Here is a 24845-nt window from a genome sequence, read left to right on the forward strand (position 1 = left end):
ATCCTTGGGCTGGGTCTGCCTGGGTCTCAGGAACTGGATCTACAACCGCTGTCATAGACTCTGGTCTGGGGTTTGGTTCCACCACCTCTGGCTTGGTCCCTGTAAGAGGCTCAGAAACGGAGTTAGGTGTGGAGGCCTGTTTAGCCTGGCTGCAGGTGACCATCCCCATCCTTTTTGTAGCCTTACATGGTTGGCCAAGTCTGCCCCCAGCAACATGGGCATGGGATAATCGTCATAGACTGCAAAAGTCCATATTCCTGACCAGCCCTGGTACTGGACAGGCAACTTGGCTGTAGACAAGTTAAAAGAGTTGGCCATAAAGGGTTGCACCGTCACTTGGGCCTCTGGGTTGATGAATTTGGGGTCCACTAAGGTTTGGTGGATAGCTGACACCTGTGCTCCAGTGTCTCTCCACGCAGTAATCTTCCTCCCGCCCACACTCACAGTTTCCCTTTGCTCTCGGGGGTTCTGCAAGGCATCTGGGCCTGAAGGCTCTCGGTGAGACCCTGGTGTGATGAGTTGCAGTCGGCTGGAGTTGCAGTCGGCGGGTCCGGGCCAGGTCCGGGCTTGGCGTGCTGGGGCCCGAGCCGCTGGGGCGTCCGGAGCCGCTGGGGCAGCCGGGCGCTGCTCAGCCCAGGCCGGAGGGAGCCGCTCGGCCAAGGCCGCGCCTCCCCGGAGCTCTCCTCCTCGTCCCCACCCCCCCGCCCCAGCTTACTTGCTGCTGCCTCCTGCTTGCCCCTGCTTTTCAGACTTCCCGCGAAGATCTGATTCGCGGGAAGCAGGGGAGGGGAAGGAGCAGGTGGGCGGAGCGTTCAGGGGACGGGAGGAGGAGGAAGACAGCTGCGGGGCTGGACGGAGTGGTAAGGCTGCAGGGGATGGGGGGAGCCGGGAAGGGGCTTTGGGTGCCCAGCGGCGCTTGGCCACCGCTTTTCTATCTATAAATAGCCGACCGGGGGGAAATCCCGGACATTTTTAGATTTTTAAAAATCCCTCCCGGACGGCTATTTATAGACCGAAAAGCCGGACGTGTCCGGGGAAATCCCGACATATGGTAGCCCTAGTGTTGTGTAACATTTTTGATTGAGAGACAGCTTTAGCAGTTGTGATTGGTCTGTAAGTATGGCCCCATCAGAGAGGGTGTAAAGATGATTGGAGGATAGCTATGCTAATGCTAAGATTAGAGGTTTTTAAGGTCAGGCTTGACAAAGTCCTGGCTGGGATGATTTAGTTGGGAATTGGTCCTGCTTTGAGCAGGGGGTTGGACTAGATGACCTCTTGAGGTCCCTTCCAACCCTGATATTCTATGATCCCTTGCGTAATGATTCCAGACATTCTGTTCACTTTTTTGACTGCTGCTGCACATTGAGTGGATGTTTTCAGAGAACTATCCACAATGACTCCAAGATCTCTTTCTTGAGTGGTAACAGCTAATTTAGACCCCATCATTTGATATGTATAGTTGGGATTATGTTTTCTAATGTGCATTACTTTGCATTTATCAACATTGAATGTCATCTGCCATTTTGTTGCCCAGTCATCCAGTTTTGAGAGATCTTTTTGTAGCTCTTCGCAGTCTGCCTGGGACATAACTATCTTAAGTATTTTTGTACCATCTGTAAATTTTGCCACCTCACTGTTTACCCCGTGTTCCAGATCGTTTATAAATATGTTGAATAGGACTGGTCCCAGTACAGACCCCTAGGGGACACCACTATTTACCTCTCTTCATTCTGAAAACTGACTATGTATTCCTACCCTTTGTTCCCTATCTTTTAACCAGTTACCAATCCATGAGAGGTAAGTAATAGAAGGGCTACTCTGGGACCCTTAGATCTGTTCCTGGGGACACTGAGTGCCCACCACTTAAAAATTGGCCATTTATTTTGGAACCTAAGGTTAGGCATTGACATTGGAAAATCTTGGCCTAAGAGACTTGCTCAAGTTCACATGGTAAATGAGTACAGAATAAGGAACCGCACCCAGCTGTCGTGGCTTATGCATCGCAACCTATCCTGCTGCCCCACATTGTTACCCACCCATGCCACTCAGTCAGCCTCTGTGGTCTCCTTGTCACTAGGAAAAAAGGCATGTTCTTAACTCAAGTTACTGCACTTGGGCTACAATCCTAGTGACAAGGCAGGGTGTAGTTCCACACTTGTTAGCAGGTCGAGTTAAAGATTATGGAACTCGTGAGGTCCCCACTCATGTCATGGTGGGGTGAACAGCAATTTCCTCGCCCACCTTCCTGGTTAGAAAGCACCAAGCAGGACACCATCCCTTCCAAACCCAACAATCTTTATTAGAAGGGGTCAAAATCATGTCATAAAACCCCTGCAATGACAACAGATTTCATCCTCTTACAGAGTAAGTTCTACCCACTGAGGCATTTGCTGATGTTGATTTATGTGCTGCATTCTCTGTTTGCACAGGGCTCCACCTAGTCAGAGTCACCAGAGGTGCCCCTGGAAGCTGAGGAGGCCCAGCAGGGAGCAGAGAAATAAAAGGGGTTTTGCTGGAAGAGTGGATACAGCTGTGAAGCTCCTGGCTTTAATGCATTCGTCATATTTTAGAAAATCAACTTCCCTGATAGCACAGACATGATCAGTCTGGCAGCTCTCGTCACATTCTGTGAGGTCATACTTGACTGAGTTAAACTGATAGTACTGCTGTAAGTAGTGCTTGTCCTTTGATATCTTCTCCAGCACCATGTGCATGGAGCGTGCTGACCCATCAGGCATCTGGAAGGCTTCAGTCAGCCGATACTCTTTCTCCCATCTTGGGGCCACCAGGTTAGCATGGGTTAGGTTTAAATAGTAAGTCACTACATCCTACAGCAAGAAAGAGGAGACCAAGAGGAGTGTTAGGGCAAACGAGCACAGAAACAACACTGAGAATGACCAATTCAGCCAGGGCTGTGATGGGGTTGGGCTTCAGCAGTTTCCCCATCACTGGTGCTGGTGTGGGGCACTTCCGATCACTCCAAACCCAGCTTGGAAGAGACACCAGCTGCCTAGCAGTGAGTAGGTATCTGGCAGGCTCTGGCCAATTCCAGCAAGGCAGTTCTGGCTGGATGTTGGCTCTGCTTGGGGGCCCGGCCATCATGCTGGGGGCTTTATCCTGTCAAGTAACAGGCCATGTACAAAGGGCTGTTAATGGGGCCCAGGTTAAAGGTATCTCAAACCTGAGTATCCTGCAGGGGCCAACTTTAAAAGAGTTTGACCAAAACTGGATTTGTGCCCCACTTTACATCCTTATGCTGGATGGAGAAGGGCCAGCAGGGCGCTTGTGGTGTTTGGTTTTAGCCACAGAAATATCAGGCTTGTGGCACTTTGCAGGGGGGCGTGGGGGAAGGCGCAGAGCCCTTCCTGGAGGAGATGGGGGCGGAATCTTTACTAAGGCTGCCTTTTGCCAAAATGTTCATTGCTCAGCAAAGTTACCGGGTGTTAACAAAAAGCCAAAGCAGAGCTTTAAACAATCTGGTTAAAACCCCTGCTGCTCTGTCTCCCAGCATTCACTCTCTGGGCTCCTGTGATCTCTCCTTTACTAGAGGTCCCGTTCACAGTGTAGATCAGACCTAAACCATATTCTCTATGGGAGCTAGAGTCTTGCATGTGAGCTCTAGTCAGCTGTGATTTTATTCCCCAAATGGAAGTGTTGGAAGACCCATTGTTTGGGATATTTAAAACCAGACTGGGTAAAGGCCTGCAGAATAAACTGGGAGGAGCAATCCTGCACTGCCCCGGGAGGCTCTGATCCCAGCAGCTGGCTAAGGCCCACATCACCCTCCCAAGCTCCCTGGAACTTACTGCCATTGTCCTACTGAACTCAAACCTTCATGTGCACTGTGACACTGGAATATTTTGCCCCTGCCTCTCTCCCTTTGGCCTTAGATTAGCGCTGGCTCTGATTTGATAGAGCAACTTGGAGGTGTTGAGTGAGCAGCCCCTGGGCTGTTGCAGTCATGCCCCAAGGGGTCAGACCATGCAGTGGGGGGGTGTCTCCCACCTTCACTTGCAGGGTGCCTCGGTCATAGTCAAAGACCCGGATCCCAGGGTTGTTGGCACCGTTGTGCACTCCGGGTAGCGATGTTTTCCAGGGCGTCACTCCTGGGGCTAAGAACATGGTGTTGATTGGGGAACCTGAATGGAAAGGCAAAACAAAGCGTGTATGAGTGAAAGGCTAGCCTGGCATGTGGCAGACCCAGTCCAGCTACAACCTCTGTGCTTGTATTGGTAACTAGTCTGTGACGCTGCTGCCTGAGCCACTTACCTCAACCATGTGTCAGTGGTGTTTGTGAATGCTACCTAATGACATCTACAGTGCATGAGCAACAGCCAACATCTGGGCTGACACCAGGATGGAACTGGGGCCCTCCCCAGCTAAAAGCACAACTCTCTACAGCCTGAGCTAAAGAATCAGGCTCTGCAGCTAGGGACTGCAACAGATTAACATCCTCTGTGGCTAGGGCTAGATTAACGCAGGGGCTTTAGGGGCTGCAACCCAGGGCCTTGGGCTAAGGGGCCCCCACAAAAATAAATCCATAATTATAGACAATTCAGTGGTCACCAATCTGTCGATTGCAATTGACTGGTTGATCCTGGAGCCTCTGCCAGTCCATTGCGATCTCTGGACTGCTAAAAGTCCAGCGGCGCAGCAGGGCTCAGACAGGCTGCCTGCCATAGCCCCACGTGGCTCGCGGAAGTGGCCGGCTGCTGGCACATGTGTGCAGCCCCTGGCAAGGCGGGGGAGGAGGCTCCTCATGCTGCCCCAGCACCATCCCTGACCAATGGGAGCTGCAGGGGTGGTGCTTGCGGGCGCAGGCAGCGCACGGAGACCTGCTGCCCCCCACTCCCCAAGGGACACACAGAGACGTGCCACTAGCCAGCTGCTTCCGGGAGTGGCATGGGGCCACAGCAGGCAGCCTGCCTGAGCCCTGCTGCGCCACGGGCTGGGAGACCCCTGTGGCAAGCACCTCCCAGACAGAACCTGCCCCTCACACCCCTTCTGCACCCCAACCCCCTGCCCCAGGTCAGACTCCCCTCCTGCTCCCAAACTCCCTCCCAGACCCCACATCCCCTCCTGTCCCCCAACCCCAGGTCAGACTCCCCTCCTGCAGCAAACTCCCTCCCAGAGCCTGCACCTCTCCTGCACCCTGACTCTACCTCAGCCTTGAGCCCCCTCCTGCACCCAAACTCCCTCCCAGAAAGAAACTAATATAACAGCTGTTCTAAGGTAAGAAGTAGACTATTTTGAATTAATTTAACTATATTCTACATGTTTTAAGATTGAAATGTAACCACAGAATGGCTTCATGTTAATTAAAAGGCAAGTTTAGTATACCGTTAATAGCCTCGATGCCATAATTGTGATCATTTTGTTTTAAATTAGGAAAAAGACTTGTATACAGGGACCCCACAAAATCTAATAACCTCGGACCCCCAGGAGAGTGCCCTGTCTGTGGCACACCAGAGAGCTCCATGACAGACACTGACCAGTGAGTTACACAGGCTGGAAAGATCTGTGCTGCTATCCCACAGTGTCTCAGCAGGTGGGGACAGAGTGCCTGGAGGACAGTCGCCAGCATCAGGTGGGGCAGTGCACTCTGGGATGTCCTACTGCACAGTGCTGGGAGGCAGGAGGACTCGCCAAACTGTAACATAGGCATGTTTACGGGTCTTGCTACATCATGGTGAAAAGGTTTTCAGCAAAGGGTCTATGTGCTAGAATAGACTGGATCAAACCGCCTTCCATGCAGTTTCAGAAAGTGTGATGCACAACAAGTCTTTCTTAGCATTTGGACTAATTTCAATAGCATTTGGGGAAAGATCACTGAGAACCACGTTCAGTAATGGGATGTTCTCCTAGAGTGGGCAGGGCTGTGGGTAAACGGCGCATAACAAGCCAAGGAACGGTACCTCCATTGCTGTAAAACATCCGAAAGCTGTCAGTGTGATGGTGCCCAAAGAACTGGGCAGCTATCACTCCATGGTGCTGCTGCACGATCTCTGTGTATCGTTTGTTAAAGTGCTTCCGAAACCAGGGTTTGCTCCGCTTCTTCTCAAAGAAACCGGGTGGAATGTGCCCCACAATGTAGACCTACAACAGAAAAGAGCCGGGCTGAGTACAGACTAAGTGCATGCTTCCAAGCAGAGGAGAGGCTCTCCAGGGTTATAGACTGAGGAGGAGCTCAGCAGCAGAAGGGGCTTACAGGAAGGACATTCCAGGGTGGGAGAAGTCAAGAAAGAAACAGTTTTACCATTTCTTCTGCTTTTGACGCATTGGTCAACACATCTTCCAGCCACTGGAACTGCCCACCAGGGTCCTCCAAGCCAGCTGTCTGATTATTGCTATCATAGTACAGATTGGTGTTGAGGACAATCATTTGTCCTTTGGTATTGGGACCATGCAGCTTCTCGCTGTAGAAAGCGCCTGCAAAACACAACCAGCAGGAGAAGGATCTGACGGTACACCACTTGCTGGCTTTTGTGCCCCAAATTCCCCTCCTATTTCTACCTCAGGTTCAGCTCCACGGTGATAGCTGTGATGGGGGCCCTAGACTGGGCAAGGTGCCAGTGGCTGCCAGCACATTGAACACCATGTGCTGTGGACCTGATCTGAGCTTATGGTGGTTAGAAGACCAGAGGCTTCCTAGAGCCCTGCCTGCATCAGTGCTCCAAAGCTGCTTCCAGCCATTCAGCTGAAGTGCTGGTCATGCAGTGATGGGAAACATTTTGTAAAGAAGCTCAAAGTGGTCCAGCCCACTGCTCTCCAGTATGTCTGTTTGTAAATACATCCTTTGTTCCTGTTCAAGGAGGACAAGCTCATCTGGAGTAAAGTTATTTCAGGGCAGCCTATGACTCTAGTGTAACCAGCACTTCCACCCATGGCTGCTTATGTCAGCCCAGGATAAGGGAGGCCCTGAGTGGTGATCTGCACAATCTGCGCAAGTGAGTCCAGGAGCTGGAGAGCCAGAGAGAACCACGGGCTCTGTCTGAGTCCAACAGCCTCAGACCCTCATATTCATTACAGCCCAGTCCTACATCTTCTGCACTATAAGGGACACTCCTGGGCCACCCTTCTAGTGCAACTGTGAGAAAGCAGAAGAGATTGAGGCACAAGGAACCATCTTTCCTTTTCTCATGTGTAAGTGAATTCAGAGCTGGCGAGTGGTGCCAGGTTGGCAGCCTATTGCTAGGGCCCTTCCTCTAACTGCAGATATGCCCCAAACTGCCCTATCTGTAGAAGGCAGCACTGCATGGGCAGCATGTCACTGGGGATTCCTCCGCCCTCTTCCCCCAGCAGTGCAGACAGCAGGAGCTAGCCATCCGGAATTATAGGCATGCCTGCTTTGAATGTTGGGATGGAGGCGTTGCTGAGCCATGAGCGCCACAGTTCAGCTGTTGCACTGTAGATCCTGTGTGTCTTGGCTGGAAACTGGTTCTTGGGATGGAAGTCATGATTGCCCATCGCAGGATAGACTTTAGTGTCTGGAGAAAATCAAGAGAAAACATGAAGGAACATGTGGCCTGTTTTGGTGCTGGAGTGCAAGAGAGTTAAGGGAGAGGACAGAATGACTTAGGGGCAGGGCAAGAGGCTATGGGGCCCATTAATGCTAGGTCACCCCTTCGCAGGGCAGGAATGGCTGAATGACCAGCATGGTGGTCTCAACCCAGTGGCTGGGGAACAAAAACGCTAATAGGCCTCTTATGAGCAGCCTGAGGCCAGGACTGGATAGGGTTTGGAGTGAATTCCCCTCTCATGCCTGGAGACAGCTACATTGGGGAAAATTGTGGTCTTCTGAACTGCTGCAGCTCCACCAAAATACCTGTAGCAAACCTAGGGAGAGAAACCCTTCCCCCCCAGCCTCCCGGGGGCAGAGGGCCAACATGTCCCAATGAAGGGCTATTTTGAGGGCTTTAAGTAGAGTCTAGGGAGGAATTGTGCAGGTCAGTCTTTGGGGAGGAGCTGTTTAGGGGGAGCACTTGGAGAACTGCTTAAAGTCAGCACCTGGGGAGCCATTTATAGTGAGTAACAGAGTGAGCACAAAGGGGACAGGGAGTGCTTAGGGTGAGCACACGGGGGCGGGGGCTGTAGAGTGAGCCCCTGGCGAGGAGCTGTTCAGGGTGGGCACTGGGGGGGGGGTTAGGGTGAGCCCCTGGCGAGGAGCTGTTCAGGGTGGGCATCTGCAGGCAAATGGAAGCTGTTAATTTCCAAAGCCCCAGCCTGGCACCTTTTGCAAACAGTGCAGTCAGTTGCGGGAAATGCTGACTGACTCCACGCTGTGCGTATCTGACCCCTGCAGGAGCACTGGAGGGACAACGCTCATTCAGGAGTGGGCCTTTTGCACTAGGTTTCTCAAATGGGCAGTGGGCAGCTGTGGCTATGGGTCTATGGTAAACCCACATTTGGTTTACCATAGACCCAGTTCAATTAGGGGCCTGATGTACTTTGCTGGGGCATTCCAGTGCTAGGCCAGCATCTCTCCACTGATCTGGTGGGTCCGGCCCTAGTGTTGGGATAATTCCTTCTCCCCATTGCTGAGATGTTCAAGCAGGAGAGGAGGTTTCCAATGATTTTTTCCACTATTAATTATTCAAAGGCTGTTGCTTTTCCAAACTTCCCCCTTGCAGTGTGTTGCCCATTCAAGAGTGAAGCTAAATCAGAGACCATAAGGTCCCATGCATAGAGTTTATAAACCATAGGAAGCAGGACAAATATGCTCTCATATCCCCCATGTACTAGATTCCTTGACCCCTTAGATGGCTGCCCCTTCTCTAGATCCGCCATCTCTAGCTGGCTGAGCTGGTCTTTCCTGCCAGGGGGATGCTGAGTCAGATATTCTCTGCACTGCCACCTTCTTGGTTTGTCAGCTCAGGTAAATCGTACCTGGAAACACCTGTTTTATCAGAGCAGTCAAATTGGCAATTATTTCCAGCACTGCTTCTTCTCCAAGTTTCTCGTTGGGGACATGAGGGGTATCATCACTGGAAAACAGCACAAACATCACATGCAGCTAGCAGTCTGAAAGGGAAGTGTCTGTATGCAGTATTAACCGTGTCAATCCCAGGATATTAGAGAGACAAGGAGGGTGGGTATAAAAGATATTTCCTCACCCACCTTGTCCCCGGGAAGCGCCTGCACACATAAAAGAAAAGGCAGCATGTAGGTAACTTATGCCTAGCATGTGGGGTGTGATTTCAGGTGAACATTTGGGGAACTGTTCAGGGCAAGAATCTGTTCCACTTTGTTCAGCTTTTTCTTTTTACATTAGAAATCTGGGTCTGGCTGTACTGTGTTGTTTCTGGAAGATGCCATGAGGTTATGAGTTACACATACCAAGAGAGTGAACCCTGATTAACTGAGGGGAAATAAAGCTCTTTGCTTCTGTTTGTTTGTAACTCACCTGCCTGACTGAACAGCTGGAGAAAAGCCCATTTGTTAGAGATACAAACTCCCACCTCTTTAATCAAGGGTTCCCAACCCTGCTCTCTCTGGGTGCTCCAAGAAGGACCTCCGGCAGAACTCACAGAGCAGACTTAACATTCCTCATATGTCAAACAGCCCCTTTTTGAACCAAACCTTCCAGACTCTTCTTTAGTGTCATGCCAAGGGGCACAAAGCTGTTTGCAAACCCCTTCTTCTGGTGCCTTTAACAATGCACAACTTTGTGCTCCAATGGCTGTGCTAACAGCATTGGGCCAGGAGAGTGAGTGCAGCCTAGGGGCTGTCAATCATGGTGCCCACTGTGGATTTGTATGTGTGCAGAAGGGACTCCTGGCCTGAGGTGCATGGGTCTGGTTATGATTTGTGTGGGGTACTAGTCTCATTCTGCCAGCAACAGGTTCCTGAGTTGTTAATCTGTTTACCTAACAATAACTCCTTTGTGCTCTGTATTGGTCAATTGTTAATACAGATACTGTATACGTTACCAGTTATCTGGCCAGGACATATCTACTAGCCAGGCTGCCCAACTGTGACTCTGCCTGACCAACACAGCTCAAGTGTTTATGGTTTCACTTCTATAATAAAGGCTATTGTTTAAATACCTACTGAAGGCTCCATAATTAGTTATCTCGAACCAGAGAAACCTGCAAAGGAGCACTCTTGCCTGAGAAGAAGTGTCCAACGGATGACAGCAACCCATGCCTTACTCCTAGGTAGTTGAAATGCCCTGAATGATACACAAGGGAGAACTTGGAATGGCTGGCCATATTTAGCAGCTTCTTCATTAGTGAGGACAGCAACTTCTGCTTCTTTATCTTTGTCTCCCCTATATTGTGGATGCAGCTGCTGCAGCAACTTGGGAGCAAAGCCACATATCTCCTGTCTTGTGATGCTGCTGCCCTTGCTCCCCAACTCAACACAGGTCTCACGTTACAAGCATGTCCAAATCCCAAGTGGATACTGTAGCAGGACCCTGGAATCTGAATACAGATTCTGAGATTCACTCTTCCCTAACCATTGTCCCAGCCCAGCCTGTACCTTCTACCAACACTGCTGGGAGCTCTGGACTACTGAGGCATGTGGCAGGAATGGCCATTCTACAAATAATTAGGAGAAATAAACAGATAAGCAGTGTCTTTTTCTTAAAGCCCCAGCTCCTGGAGTCTTGTGATTATGTAAGAATCTCCATTTTCAGTTCTTTAATACAGAAATTTCTAGATTTCATGGCTATGGACCCCTCAATGACAGATTGCATATAACTCCCTCCCCCCCCCCGACTTTATCATCTTTTACATCTCATGATTTTAAAGCCAGTCTCATGATTTAAATGGGGTTGACTCATGATGCCACTGTGCAAGACATCTGGGATTCTCTGTGCAGCTCTAGTTATCCACTCTCAAGAAAGAAGTATGGGTTTAAGAACCTGGAACAGGAGCAGAGAGGGCTACTAGGACAATCAGGCAAATGGAGAGCCTGTGTTACAACAAGAGACTAGAAGAGCTTGGCTTGTTTAACCTAGCAAAATGAAGGCTGAAAGGGATCTAACTGCTCTCTATAAACCCATCAGGGGTAAATGCCAGGGAGGGAGAAGGGCCCAGATCCTAAAGGTGGCTAACACCCACTGCAAGTTAGGTGTTTAAATGCCTTTGAGGATCTGGTCCAAGAGCTATTTGAGCTAGAAGACAATGTTGGTACAACAACAAATGGTTATAAATTGGCTCTGTGGATGAGGGGAAAGCAGTGGAGTAGACTTTAGCAAAGCTTTTGATACAGTCTCCCACAGGATTCTTGCCGGCAAGTTAAAGAAGTATGGGCTGGATGAATGGACTATAAGGTGGATAGAAAGCAGGCTAGGTCATCGGGCTCAATGGGTAGTGATCAATGGCTCCATGTCTAGTTGGTAGCCGGTTTCAAGCAGAGTGCCCCAAGGGCTGGTACAGGGGCCAGTTTTGTTCAATATCTTCATTAATGATCTGGAGGATGGGGTGGACTGCACCCTCAGCAAGTTTGCAGATGACACTAAACTGGGAGGAGTGGTAGATACACTAGAGGGTAGTGATAGGATACAGAGGGACCTAGACGAATTAGAGGATTGGGCCAAAAGAAAATCTGATGAGGTTCAACAAGGACAAGTGCAGAGTCCTGCACTTAGGATGGAAGAATCCCATGCACTGCTACAGACTAGGGACCAAGTGGCTAGGCAGCAGTTCTGCAGAAAAGGATCTAGGGGTTACAGTGGACGAGAAGCTGGATATGAGTCAACAGTGTGCCCTTGTTGCCAAGAAGGCTAATGGCAATTTGGGCTGTATAAGTAGGGGTGTAGCGATGCGGGACTCACCCCTGCGGTGCCTCCTGCTGGCTGTCTGGGAATTGGCTCACTTTCCAGCGCCAAAGCGCCCTCGGCAGGCTGGTGTTGTCACCGCTCGCTGGCCCCCATGTCCCTCCCGGACCCCAGTGTCCCTTTATCTGGGGTGCTGCCCCCTTGCAGTAACCCCTCACTCTCAGGATCTCCCCTCCCCAAGGAACCCCCAAATCCCACCTTGTCTCAGTGCCTACTGCCAGTCATCATTTAGCCCCCGGTCCCTGGGGCAGACTACAGCCTGTAATGGCCACTCATCATTGGCAAGGGGGGGGGGGGGGGGACCTGCTGCCACTGCCTAGCCCCGGGCTACCCCTTTGCACCCCCAGTACCTGGTTTAGGCCCCACACAAGGCCCTGCAGCCTGGGGGGTTGTCAGGGTGGAGCTCCCCAGCCCCTCTTGCCTTTCTCCCAGCACTGCCCTATCTCAGGTCCCTGCTCAGCTCCCAGGCAGCTAGGTCTTTCCCTCTCAAAAGCTAGAGAGGGAGTCTCCTAAGCTCTGGGCTCACTTACCTTTTATAGGGCCAGCTGCAACCTGATTGGGGCATGGCCCCAGCTGTGGTTACTTCCCCATCAGTCTAGCTGCTTCTTACAGCCCCAGCCCTCTCCCAGGGCTGGCTTTAACCCTTTCCAGGCCAGAGCGGGTGACCACCCCGCTACACACACCCCTCCTCAAAATCCCCACCCCTGGGGACGGGGGGACTCATGGCCTGGGATCCCTGAAATTGGCCCTCCAGGGCCGCCCCTCCAGGGCTGACCGCTTCCTTTCGGATGCCTCCCAGTTTCGGGCTATCTCCCGAGCGTTGGCCTCCGCCTTGCAGCAGGCCTGCTCCGCAGCTTCCAACCACGCTCTCAGGTCAGCCTCCCCCTGACTCTCCACCCTCAGGTTCTGGGTCCATTTGGTGGCCTGATTGTGGACCACTTGGGTCCCAGCCTCTTTCTGGGCCCACTCTGTCTCCGTCCCTTGGTGTGAGACCTGCCAGGTGACAGTCTGGGTCCTGACCTCTCTCTGGGTCTCCGCCACCTCTCACGGGTGACCCAATGGCCGGTCATCCCTCCATCTGGCTGCCTCCACCTGATCCAATTTCGCCCCTTCCGGGACCCCAGGCACCTCCTTCAGCCGCCTCTCAGTTCCCTCGAGGGGGCAGTGCCTCCTAATGTGGCCCAGTATGTGTCAGCCCCAGCAGGCTCCCTCCCTCTTGGCTGTCTTGGACCCTTTGGGGTCCTTCTGGGGTCCCGCCCCCTCGCCGGGGCTGACCTGGACCCTCCACCTTGGGCCTGGGCATGCCCACTGCATGTGCCGTTGTCGGCCACAGGCCCAACATGTCCTCAGTCACCTGGGTTCCCTCACCCGGCGGACTCTTGTAGGGACTTGTACCTTCCCTTGTTCTGGGTGAGGCTCTCGGCCCCCATCCCAGTAGGGACAGTCCACCCTCAAATGTCCTCGCAGACCGCAGGCATAGCAAGCCCAGCGTTCCACCACAGGCCTCCTGGCCCTGGCGCTTGGCTTCCCACGCCACTCTCCCTGCTTCCTCTGAAACTCCTGTCGGAGGAGTTTTACCAGGGCCCACTACTCTTCCACCAGCCGGCCCAACTGTCCATGGAGGGCCCACTGCACCTCCCACAGTCTCTGTGGGTCGCCAGCCCCCTTCTGCCAGGGCACTGATGCCTGTCCCCAACCAGGGTTAACACCTGGGGCCTTTGCAAAGTAAGCCCCAATATACACGGGTTCCATTGTCCCCTTCCTCAGTTTCTCCAGGCAACAGTCCCAGTCCTTGTCTTCCCCTTGTATCAGGGGCGGGCCGCCTGTGCCCACATTCTCCACTACTTGTAGCAATGCGGGACTCACCCCTGCGGCGCCTCCTGCTGGCTGTCTGGGAATTGGCTCGCTTTCCAGCTCCAGAGTGCCCTCGGCAGGCTGCTGTCATCGCCGTTCGCTGGCCCCCGTGTCCCTCCCAGGCCCCGGTGCCCCTTTATCTGGGGTGCTGCCCCCTTGCAGTAACCTCTCACTCTCAGGATCTCCCCTCCCCAGGGAACCTCCAACCCCCTAATCCCACCTTGTCTCAGTGCCTACTGCCAGTCATCATTTAGCCCCCAGTCCCTGGGGGCAGACTGCAGCCTGTAATGGCCACTCATCATTGGCAAGGGGGGTAGGACCTGCTGCCACTGCCTAGCCCCGGGCTACCCCTTTGCACCCCCAATACCTGGTTTAGGCCCCACACAAGGCCCTGCAGCCTGGGGGGTTGTCAGGCTGGAGCTCCCCAGCCCCTCTTGCCTTTCCCCCAGCACTGCCCTACCTCAGGTCCCTGCTCAGCTCCCAGGCAGCTAGGTCCTTCCCTCTCAAAAGGTGTGACCACCCCGCTACAAGGGGCATTGCCAGCAGATTGAGGGACATGATCATTCCTCTATTTGGCATTGGTGAGGCCTCATCTGGAGTACTGTGTCCAGTTTTGAGCCCCACACTACAAGAAGGATGTGGAAAAATTGGAAAGAGTCCAGCGGAGGGCAACAAAAATGATTAGGGGGCTGGAGCACATGACTTATGAGGAGAGGCTGAGGGAACTGGGATTGTTTAGTCTGCAGAAGAGAAGAATGAGGGGGGATTTGATTGCTGCTTTCAACTACCTGAAAGGGGTTCCAAAGAGGATGGATCTAGACTGTTCTCAGTGGTACCAGATGACAGAACCAGGAGCAATGGTCTCAAGTTGCAGTGTGGGAGGTTTAGGTTGGATATTAGGAAAAACTTTTTCACTAAGAGGGTGGTGAAGCACTGGAATCGGTTACCTAGGGAGGTGGTGGAATCTCCTTCCTTAGAGGTTTTTAAGGTCAGGCTTGACAAAGCCCTGGCTGGGATGATTTAGTTGGGAATTGGTCCTGCTTTGAGCAGGGGGTGGGACTAGATACCTCCTGAGGTCCCTTCCACCCCTGATAGTCTATGATTCTATGAATAAATTTAGGCTGGAAATTGGAAGAAGGTTTCTAAACATTAGAGGAATGAGGCTCTGGACCAGCCTCCCAATAAGAGCACTGGGGGCAAGAAACCTGACTGGTTTGAAGATGGAGCTTTATAAGTTTATGAACAGGATGATATGATGATAGAAGGAGATCAGATCTGATGACCCGGGAAGTCCCTACTGTGTTCCACTGTAACTGAGTGGGTCTCTCTCTGCAGCCACACATTTGCGAATTGCAGAGTAGCAGCTGTTACACTAAGGTGCTCATGTGCACTGTGAGTAGAATTGAAAGGGATTCTGCATGTGACATCTAATCACAACATTCATGGAGCTTCTCGTGTGATCATGCCCTATCTTTCACTGCTATGCCTGGATGTACTCCTTACCCAGTCCAAAGGATGAAGTCCGGATCAGGCAGGATCGCCTTCATGGCATAAATGGAGGAGTTTATGAGACTCCAAGGAGAATCACACATGTAATTTCCCCATGTGCCTGCATTGAACACTGGCTTGGAGCCAGCAGACGGACACACATGAAGAGGGTTGGTTGCCACTCTGTATTCTGGGTCCAAATGGAGGTCTGTGATATGCCAAAAGTGACCTGCCAAAGACAGAATAAACACCACAGTGCAGTGCAATCGAACACCTGAAGTAGCTGTGGCAGCTGGGAAGCCATGGGGTCAGAGATCATTATACAGCTATACTTCTACTTCTTATTCCAAAACCAGCGTCAGTCATACGGGAAGTTTACTGACATAACTATCAAGCCTGCAGTAGAGGCTCAGTGGGGAGGGCACTGGCCTGGGAGTTGGGAGACCTGGCTGCAATTCCCTCCTCTGCCACAGACTTACTGTGTGACCTGGGGTAAGTCATGTAATCTCTCCAAGCCTCAGTTCCCATCTGTCACAAGGGGATAATAGCAGTGCCTTGTGTCCCGGGGGTAAATACAGTACAGAGCGTTAGGTGTTCAGATACTGCACTGATGGGGGCCAGGTAAGTACCATAGACAGACAGGATAATACAGCATGGTCCAAACAAACACACACTGCTGGGCAGTGCAATTCAAACTAAGCACTCAGTGCGCACAGCTGCAGAGACTGAGGGTCAGTTAGAGCTAACAACACAATGTAACTGCAGTGGGTGGACAATCCCTGACCTAGGTAATCCCTACCAGAAAGTTAAACATGCCTTGTGCCTTCAATAAACTCAGCAGTGCTGCATCATGAGTCAGTTGGGGGCTTCTACTTCCACCATAAGACCCCGTACTACAGTCAGGCAAATGATAAACAGAATTATTATCAGTGTGACTTTCCAAAAGCAGTCCCCAGCACATAGCCTAGTAGAACCCCTTGCCAAGCCAGAGAGCAGTACGTGGATTCTGGGCAGCTAAATTTCAGCTGGGGTTAAAGCAAGGCTAGGGTCAGAGTCAAAGCAAGGAGCCTCCCTGAACTGAGCAATCTGGAAGAGGGAGAGATGGGGGTTGTTCCCCAGGACAGAAAAGCTGCCCTGTGTTCATCTCCCTGTTGTTGCTTGGGGTTTGCAGAAGGGGAATGTGGCAGAGGCTTTGCTGACTGGGGCTGTGTTGGTGGAACAAGGCCTCTGTAAGTGGAAGACCCAGAGAGGATTTTGGGTTTTCTTAACTGCAGCCTCCCATGCAGTGCCTTAGCCCTTTCTTCTTGGGCAGTGCAGACCTGGTGAACTCCAGCGTTTTGGAGGAACCTCCTGCAGACGGAGCTCAGGTGCTGTTAGTCACCACTGCTCTGTGCAGGTGACTCGGCCACCCTGGCAGTGCAACAGTGGGAGATCTCTAAACATGCTGGTATAGACACTCTCAGGCTGGCTATTCCTGCACAGGGCTCGAACTGGCAGGGTTTCTGCTGGTTCCTTCACCTGGAGAGGCTGTCCTGGATTCTGTGAGGATGAGTGAACTGTTTCTTTCAAATCTGCAGCAAGACAAGGGTAAGGAAGTTTTCAGGCAGTAGCTGCATGCTGAAGCAGGAACAGACAGATGCCAGGCAACTGCAGGGAGATGACTGTTGTCCTTATGCTAATCAAGTTCCTTGTTCAGTGCTGGAAGAAAGTGACTCCTTCTGCAATTCTTTACTGTGTTCTCTGCACATGGGGGTTCTGGGGAAGCCAGCACTCTCTGAGCTGAAGCTCTTTGCCCCACAATGTTTTTTGATCCCACAGCCACACCCACCTCCTGCTGCCAGGACCCTACCCCCCAGTGGAATCCACAAAGAAGCAGCTGCAGTTTAGTGGAGTGGGAGAATGGAGGAGCAGGCCATAGAGCCAGCAATCCCCTTTCTATGGGCTCCCTTCTGGTTTTTGTTCCTGTTGGTTGTAGCCGTGAAGCGGAGCCCCTGCCCTCCATTTACAAAATGTTAGCCCGGCCTGGCTGTCTGCTGAGTAGCATTTCAGGGGAAGAGTTTAGTTCTGACTTGATCTTCTCTCTGTGGGGAACCATTTCCCTGACTCCCTGAGCTCCTGCAGTGACTGAGCCCTTGTCTTCTCTGTGCATGCACACAAACACCATTCCTAGTGGACACTCTCAGAATAGTATCTGGAAAGGAACTAGCTCTGGTCGAAATCATATTGCAGATGGCAAGTGAGTTCTGGGCTCCATCAGCTACAGGTGAGCTCTTGACTGACCCCTGCCTCTATACAGAAAGGATGGGCTCCACCTAAACCAAAACAGACCCAGACTGGTGGCATGTAAAAATGAACATAGAGATGTTTTTAAATTAAGGGCTGGGGGAAAGCCAGCGAGTGTGGAGAAGCACATGGTTCGGAGAGAGACAGCCTTTAGGGGAGAATTTATTAAAGGGGATTCTCTATATACTAGTAAAGAGAGGATAGAAGTTGATAAAGTACAGGTAGGAACTGAAGAGAAAAAGTCAAACACAAAAAAAGTCCCATTGCTACATAAAGACAGACAACTTAAGACTGACAAATTTTATAAGTGCTTGTCTACAGATACAAGAATTTTAAATACTATGATGGGTGCACTTGAGAGCCTAGCATTAAATAAGGATATTGATATAATAGGTATCACAGAAACTTTGGTGGAATGCTGATAATCAATGAGACACAGTAATACCAGGGTACAAAATATATAGGAATGACAGAGTAAGTCATGCTGGTGAGGGAGTGGCACTATATGTGAAAGAAAGCATACAATCAAATACAGTATAGTCAAAATCTGAGATGAATCAGTGGAGCCACTGGATAAAGGAGCACTCAGGGAAGACTAGGCCATTGTGGATGAAGCTAAATGAATTCTTTGCATCGGTCTTCCCTGCAGAGAGTCTGGGGGAAGAGTCCCACACCTGAGCCGTCCTTTTTAGGTGACAAATCTGAGGAACTGTCGTAGATTGAGGGGTCAATAGAAGAGATTTGGGTACAAATTGATAAACAGTAATAAGTCACCAGGACCAGATATATTCACCCAAGGGTTCTGAAGGATCTCAGATATAAAATTGCAGAACTACTAACTGTGGTATGTAACCTATCACTTAAATCAGCCTCTGGAAACTGGAGAATAGCTAATTAAGGCTGAATTTTAAAAAAGGCTCCAGAAGCAATCCTGGTAATTACAGGCCAGGACACCTAACTTCAGTACCAGGTAGATTGGTTGAAATTATCGTAAAGAACAGACATATAGATGAACCTGATTTGTTGGTGAAGAGTGAACATGACTTTTGTAAAGGGAAATCATGCCTTACCAATCTATTAGAATTCTTTGAACGGATCGGCAAATGGGGATAAGGGTGATCCAGTGGATATTGTGTATTTTGACTTTCAGAAAGCCTTTGATGAAATCCCCCACCAAAGGCTCTTAGGCAAAGTAAGGAGTCATGGGATAAGAGGGAAGGTTCTCTCATGGATCATAACTGGTTACAAACAAAGCGGAACCAAACAGTAGGAGTAAATGGTCAGTTTTCATAGCAGAGAGAGGTAAATAGCAGGGTCCCCCAGTGATCTGTACTGGGACCAGTGCTGTTCAACATGTTCATAAATGATCTGGGAAAAGGGGTAAACAGTGAGGTGGCAAAGTTTGCAGATGATACAAAATTACTCAAAATTGTTAAATCCAAAGCAGACTGTCAAGATTTACGAAGAGATCTCACAAAAGTGGGTGACTGGGCAAGAAAATAGCACATTAAATTCAATGTTGATAAATGCAAAGTAGTAATGCACAATGGAAAACAATCCCAGTTATACATACAAAATGATGGGGTCTAAATGAGCTGTTACCACTCAAGAAAGATCTTAGAGTCATCATGGATAGTTCTCTGAAAACATCTGCTCGTTAGGCAACGGCAGTCAATAAAGCTAACAGAAAGTGAGGAACCATTAGGAAAGGGATAGAAAATAAGACAGAAAATATCATAATGCCACTATATAAATCAGTGGTATGCTCTCATCTTGAATACTGCATGAAGTTCTGGTCGCCCCATCTCAAAAAAGATATATTAGAATTGGAAAAGATACAGAGAAAGGCAACAAATATCATAAGGGGTATGTAACAGCTTCCATATGAGGAGATTAAAAAGACTAGGACTGTCCAACTTGGAAAAGAGAAGACGGATATGATATGATGGGGTCTATAAAATCATGAATGGTGTGGAGAAGCGTTATTTATCCCTTCACATTACATAACGTAGGATATGACCCAGTGATCACCCAGTGTAGGGTTACCATTCGTCCGGATTCTGCCGGACATGTCCAGCTTTTTTGAGTTAAAAATAGCGTCCGGGGGGAATTTGTAAATGTCCGGATTTCCCCCCCATGCAGAGCGCGCGCGGCTTACAGGGCAGCCGGCCAGATCGTGCCACTCGCACGGGGCTCCGGCAGCCTGAGCCCTTCCTCCACTTCCCCCTCCTCTCCCCTGCAACTTGAGACCACTCTCCTCCTATCTCTCCCTCCCTCCCCCTCCCTGCATTCGCAGATCGCTGGCCGGCCGTTCGCCTCGGCCTCCGGCAGTCTGGAGCTCCGACCCTGCTCCCCTCCCCCTGCTGCCGAGCGCGCTGCTCTGCAGCACGGTAAGGGGGTCAGGGGGTCAGAGAAGCGGAAGGGAGGTTCTGGAGGGGGTAGTCAAGAGACAGGGAGCAGGGGGGAGGGTTGGATGGGTCAGGAGTTCAGGGGGGGCTGTCTGGGGGTTGGGGGTGTAAGGTTTTGGGCAGTCAGAGTATAGGTGGTGGGGTCTTAGGAGGGGGCAGTCAGGGGACAAGGAGCAGGGAGGCTTAGGTAGGGGGTGGAGTCCTGGGGGGCAGTTAGGGGCAGGGGTCCCAGGAGGGGGCAGTCAGGGGACAAGGAGTGGGGGGGGGTTGGGGGTTCTGAGGGGGCGGGAAGTGGAAGGGAGTGGAAGGGGCAGGGGCAGGGGCAGGGCTAGGGCAGGACGGGGGCGGGGCTAGGGCAGGGCTCCTTCTGTCCTCTTTTTTGATTGTTGAAATATGGTAACCCTAGCCCAGTGAAATTAATAGGCAGCAGGTTTAAAACAAACAAAAGGAAGTTCTTCTTAACATAGTGCATAGTCAACCTGGGAAACTTGTTGCCAGGGGGATGTTGTGAAGGCCAAAAGTATAACTGGGTTCTAAAAAGAATGAGAGAAGTTCATGAAGGATATGTCCACCAATATCTATTATCCAAGATGGTCAGGGACACAGCCCCATGCTGTGGGTGTCCCTAAGTGACTGACTGCCAGATGCTGGGAGTGGACGCCAGGGGATGGATCACTTGATAAATTGCCCTGTTCTGTTCACTCTCTCTGAAGCATCTGGCACTGGCTACTGTCTGAAGACAGGATATTTAGGTAGATGGACCATTGGTCGGACCCAGTATGGCCATTCTTATGAGATTCCAACGTCCCAGCAGCAGCAGAGTCCCCAAAGTTCTGGTGTACAGTATTTCCAGGATAGCTGACAGGCTGGAGCAGGACTGATTGAGACATGTTACTCTGTTGGCAGCACATCCATCACCCAGCAGGTTAAGGCCTGTCGTTTGGCGCTCCTCCTTTCCCTAAAGGTTTCCCAGTTCCTAATAAACCTAAACCCCTCCTCTAAACACCATCGTCTCACCCACACATTGAGATCTTGCAGTGCTGCCTGTCTAACTGGCCCTGTGACTGGAACTGGAAGTATTTCAGAGCACAGAACAAAAGCTGGCGCCTGTGGGTGCTCATGCCCCCCGGCCCCAGCCCCGCCCCGACTCTGCCCCCTTCCTGCCCCATTGGATCCCTCTCCAAATCCCCACCCTGAACCCGCCTCTTCCCCAAGCGCGCTACGTTCCTCCTCCTCCCGCCTCCCTCCCAGGCTTGCCGTGCGAAACAGAGGACACTTAGGGGAGGAGGTGGAGGTGAGCTGGGGCGAGGGGGGAAGGGTCGGGAAGCTGCCAATTTTTCCCCGTGGGTGCTCCAGCCCATGGAGTCGGCACCTATGTTTCAGAGAATACCACTAGGGAAGTCCTGGACTTCAGTCTTTTCCTAGCAGCCTAAATTTGGCCTCCAGGACCTTTATCCTACCTTTCCCTATGTCACTGGTACCTACATGTCGTGACCACTGGCTCCTCCCCAGCACTGCACTTAAGTCTATCTAGATGTCTCAAGAATCCGCAAGCTTCGCATCCAGCAGGAAATTCACCATGCGGTTCTCCTGGTCATCACAAAGCCAACTCTCTATATTTCTAATAACTGAATCCCTCACTACTATTACCTGTCTCTTCCTAATAAGTGGGGACCCCTGCCCCAGAGGGGTATCCTCAGTGTGAGAGGACACCATGACATCATCTGGAAAGATGCTGCCCTCGGTGGCTGCCCTGGCTGCTTAGGGCAAATTTCTGGCCTGTCTCACTCAGATTTGCTGGGGGGCACAGACCCCCCCGTCAGTGAACCTGTGCAGCAGCAGGACAGGATACAAGCAGAGAGCTTCTCGAGCACTAGAAGCCGGCCCTGGCTGAGAAACCTGGCAATGCGCCATGGCCTTATGTCTGTGATCCGTGCATGATGCAAGTTGCAGGGAAGTGCACTCTGCTCCTCACTGGAGCTGCAATGCTGAATGTGCAGCTGGAATGGGTCAGGGATCCTTGACTTAACTGCAAGCACACAGCTTCCACCTCCTCCAGGGGGCCTCACACTTGGAAGGGCAGAATTTTAATACCAGGCGCATTGCCTCCTTTAAAGCTCCAACTGTGAGGTGCATTTAATACAGCTATAGAATTACTAGCCACAAACAAGCACTCTCAGTGCAGCCATAGCAATTCAAAGCAGTCCCATAACCACACACAGCTATATACCTCACTAGCCCTTCCCCCACCCTAATCCCGTCTCTTGAGTTATGACTATACTTGAATTGCACATTCCTCAGGGCAGAGTGCGTGTCTGTTATCGTCTGGAGCCGACATATGGTCCCTAAACCCAACACAATTAAAGGAACACTGTTAGCTTGCAGTCTAATTAATGAATTAGGTTGTTCCAGGCCTCTCCCCCAGCCCCAAGGACCTGTCAATGGTTTGTTTTTTTTAACAATCTTTTTTACAATCCTGTTTTTTTTAATATCATTCTCTCCCCTATTGCCCAGTGAAAAACACACACGCGCACACACACAGAATCAGCTCCCTTAGCCACCAGCCTCACTGTGCTGCCAAACAGACCACATGAACAAACTGGACAGAGAAGGCCTTTGCCCTCTAATCTCTCTGTCACTTTGGGGGTAACTTGGGGGTTTCTGGGATAGTCAATACACAAGGTACAAGTACAGAAGAGTGTCTTTTCTTAAGTTCGACATGTTTTTCCAGTAACGGGGGCAGGGCTGAGCTCTCTGCCATCCTACCTAGCCCAATGCTTTCTGCCTGTGCCTCAAGGCAGGGGAGGTCTCAACACAATCTTATGTCAGTGGCCAGACAGAAATAAACCTCAGGAATGCCAGGAGAGCCATGCACTGCCCCAGAAGTCATGGGTTTGTTTGTATCTTGCAGCTTGTTTAAAGAGATGTGAGCAAGCCGAGGTTAGTTTAGAAATCAAGTTGTGGCAAACCACCCCTTGGAAGAAGGAGCACTTTCCCTAGCCACAGAAAGCTCAAGGAGGCTGTTACCTTGGACGGTGGCAGCGGCAGCAATTCTGCTGTGCATTAGAAGCAGCAGGAATCTCAAGGAATCCATCTGGAACAGGGAGCTCTGACAGCTGCTGCTGCTGCTTCTGACTAATTACCCACTTCGTTGTAGAGAAGAGAACCAATCCCAGGACGTTGTCACCTCACCTGACTCCGTGGCAATGTGTGAAGTGGGAGCACCTCCAGCTTGCCTCAAGAAAGATATTCTCAGCCAATGGAGGGTCAATTGCAATCAAGTCTGGGCAATGCTGCTGCTGGGAGTCTATGCAGGGAGAGGGGGGCTGTTTGTTCATATTTAACTGAATGCTCACTTTGCTCTATTTCCTTCTAATACATCTAGCTACCCCCGTGCAGACGTTCACCCAACAGGCCCTAGCACCCATGCAGGGACAGAGGAGTGGTGGCTTGCACCGCCCCCACTCTACAGCTTCTGAGGGCCAATTCAATCCCTGGCATAGGCAAGGGTGAACTACAGGACCCTCTGAGCTGGTGGCATTCTCCAGGGAGGCATTACGGCCTCTTTCGGCTGCTTAAGTCAGCAAAAAGGAGGCACAGTGCAGGGGTGAATTCCCCTCTTGGGGTCTGAATATTTAGATCTCTCAAATATCTACCTGCAGTGCAGATTTCAGGTGGCCTGTTTGCTCACCTCATAGCCAGGCTCAGCATGCTTAGCTCTTCTCTTCCCTCACAAACCACTCCCCTCCCACCTCATCAATTTTGTTGCTGTCCTCAGAATTTGTTCTACTTTCTTGGTACCTTTCTGGGGGCAGGTGCCTAGAACAGCATGCAGAGTTCAGGATTTTGTTGCTCCAGTCCTTCACAGAAAGGACATATCACCTCTGTTGTCAGACGCCAGTGGTATGGTGCTTTGCTCTGTTCAATGTTGATCACAGTTGGCTGCGTGTGTGTGTTCCCTCTGTGTGCAGATCGCTGGCACAGCAGACCCCAAGAGAACCCCCAATGACCACAGACTCTGAAAAGGTACGAAGGCACCCGGCTAGGTTTATCGTCAAACGAAGCACAGTAATAGTTTCCAGCAGACTCTACAGGACATACTACGAATATGTGCCCCTGACAATGGACACAGCTCAGTCAGTGGCGGGACACTCCACTGCCCCCTAGGCCGGACAAAGACACTGCCCCAGGGATGCATTCTTATACACAGGTACAAACAAGTTACACATCACTCCTGACATATTGAGGTGCAATCCCACTACGTAGCAAGGTACCGCCTCTCACCTTGTACATGTTGGTTCGAACAAAATAACTCTATCCATCATATTACCCTTTTGCCTGTCTTTAGGATGGGTCAGCTCCTCCCCGACTCTTTGGCTTTGTTATCTGTGTGGAATGTGCAAGTATGCGAATGTTCTGATATCTAGTGTCCAGTACCTTTTAGGTCTGCATCTTTTTGCATCATCAGCCCTTTCCTTGCCAGCTTCTGGGAGCAGGGCCTGCCTCTGGCTCACAGATTAATTTTGCTTTATTAGGGTTACCATAATCCAGCAAGCAAAAAAGAGGACGGGAGGAGCCCAGCCCCTGTCCTGCCCTAGCCCCGCCCCATCCTGCCCTAGCCCCGCCCCTGCCCCTCCCACTCCCCCCCTCAGAACCTCCAACCCTCCCCCTGCTCCTTGTCCCCTGACTGCCCCCTCCTGGGACCCCTGCCCCTAACTGCCCCCCAGGACTCCACCTCCTACCTAAGCCTTCCTGCCTCTTGTCCCCTGACTGCCCCCTCCTGAGACCCTCCCCCCATTCTAACTGGCCCCCTAGGACTCTACCCCCTACCTGTACCCTTACTGCCCCAACCCTTATCCACACCCCCACCCCCAGACAGACCCCTTGGACTCCCACGCCCCATCCAACCACTCTCCACCCCCTGACAGCCCCCCCCCAAAACTCCCGACCCATCTAAACCCCTCTGCTCCCTGTCCCCTGACTGCTCCGATCCCTCTCCCCACTCCTGCCCCCTGACAGCCCCCCCC

General features: G+C 51.3%; 1 protein-coding gene across 2 annotated transcripts; it reads right to left on the reverse strand.

Annotated features, from left to right (window-relative positions):
• Nucleotides 1–2278: 2278 nt before the first annotated feature.
• SMPDL3B (sphingomyelin phosphodiesterase acid like 3B) lies at nucleotides 2279–23016 on the reverse strand. Of its 2 annotated transcripts, XM_034754351.1 has the most exons (8): nucleotides 22846–23016; nucleotides 15143–15356; nucleotides 8887–8984; nucleotides 7344–7487; nucleotides 6257–6429; nucleotides 5916–6096; nucleotides 4006–4139; nucleotides 2279–2828 (listed from the first exon to the last, which is right to left on the reverse strand). In XM_034754351.1, the coding sequence occupies exons 1-8, from the start codon at nucleotides 22910–22912 to the stop codon at nucleotides 2448–2450; spliced, it is 1392 nt and encodes a 463-aa protein (XP_034610242.1). In that variant the 5' UTR covers nucleotides 22913–23016; the 3' UTR covers nucleotides 2279–2447. The 2 variants fall into 2 exon arrangements, with proteins under 2 accessions (XP_034610242.1, XP_034610243.1); XM_034754352.1 differs by lacking the exon at nucleotides 15143–15356 and having other exon boundaries at nucleotides 22846–22988.
• Between the last annotated feature and the right edge of the window lie 1829 nt (nucleotides 23017–24845).

The sequence above is a fragment of the Trachemys scripta genome, chromosome 20 (assembly GCF_013100865.1).
Source record: "Trachemys scripta elegans isolate TJP31775 chromosome 20, CAS_Tse_1.0, whole genome shotgun sequence".
Lineage (NCBI taxonomy): Eukaryota > Metazoa > Chordata > Testudines > Emydidae > Trachemys > Trachemys scripta.

Excerpts from the sequence above, each read along its gene's own strand:
- SMPDL3B (XM_034754351.1), bottom strand. The coding sequence starts at position 22,912 with ATGGATTCCTTGAGATTCCTGCTGCTTCTAATGCACAGCAGAATTGCT. Across the intron at positions 6,430-7,343 it reads CATCCCAACATTCAAAGCAG|GCGCTTTCTACAGCGAGAAG; the intron begins GCATGCCTATAA and ends TGTGTTTTGCAG. Across the intron at positions 4,140-5,915 it reads GATGTTTTACAGCAATGGAG|GTTCCCCAATCAACACCATG; the intron begins GTACCGTTCCTT and ends CTTTCCATTCAG.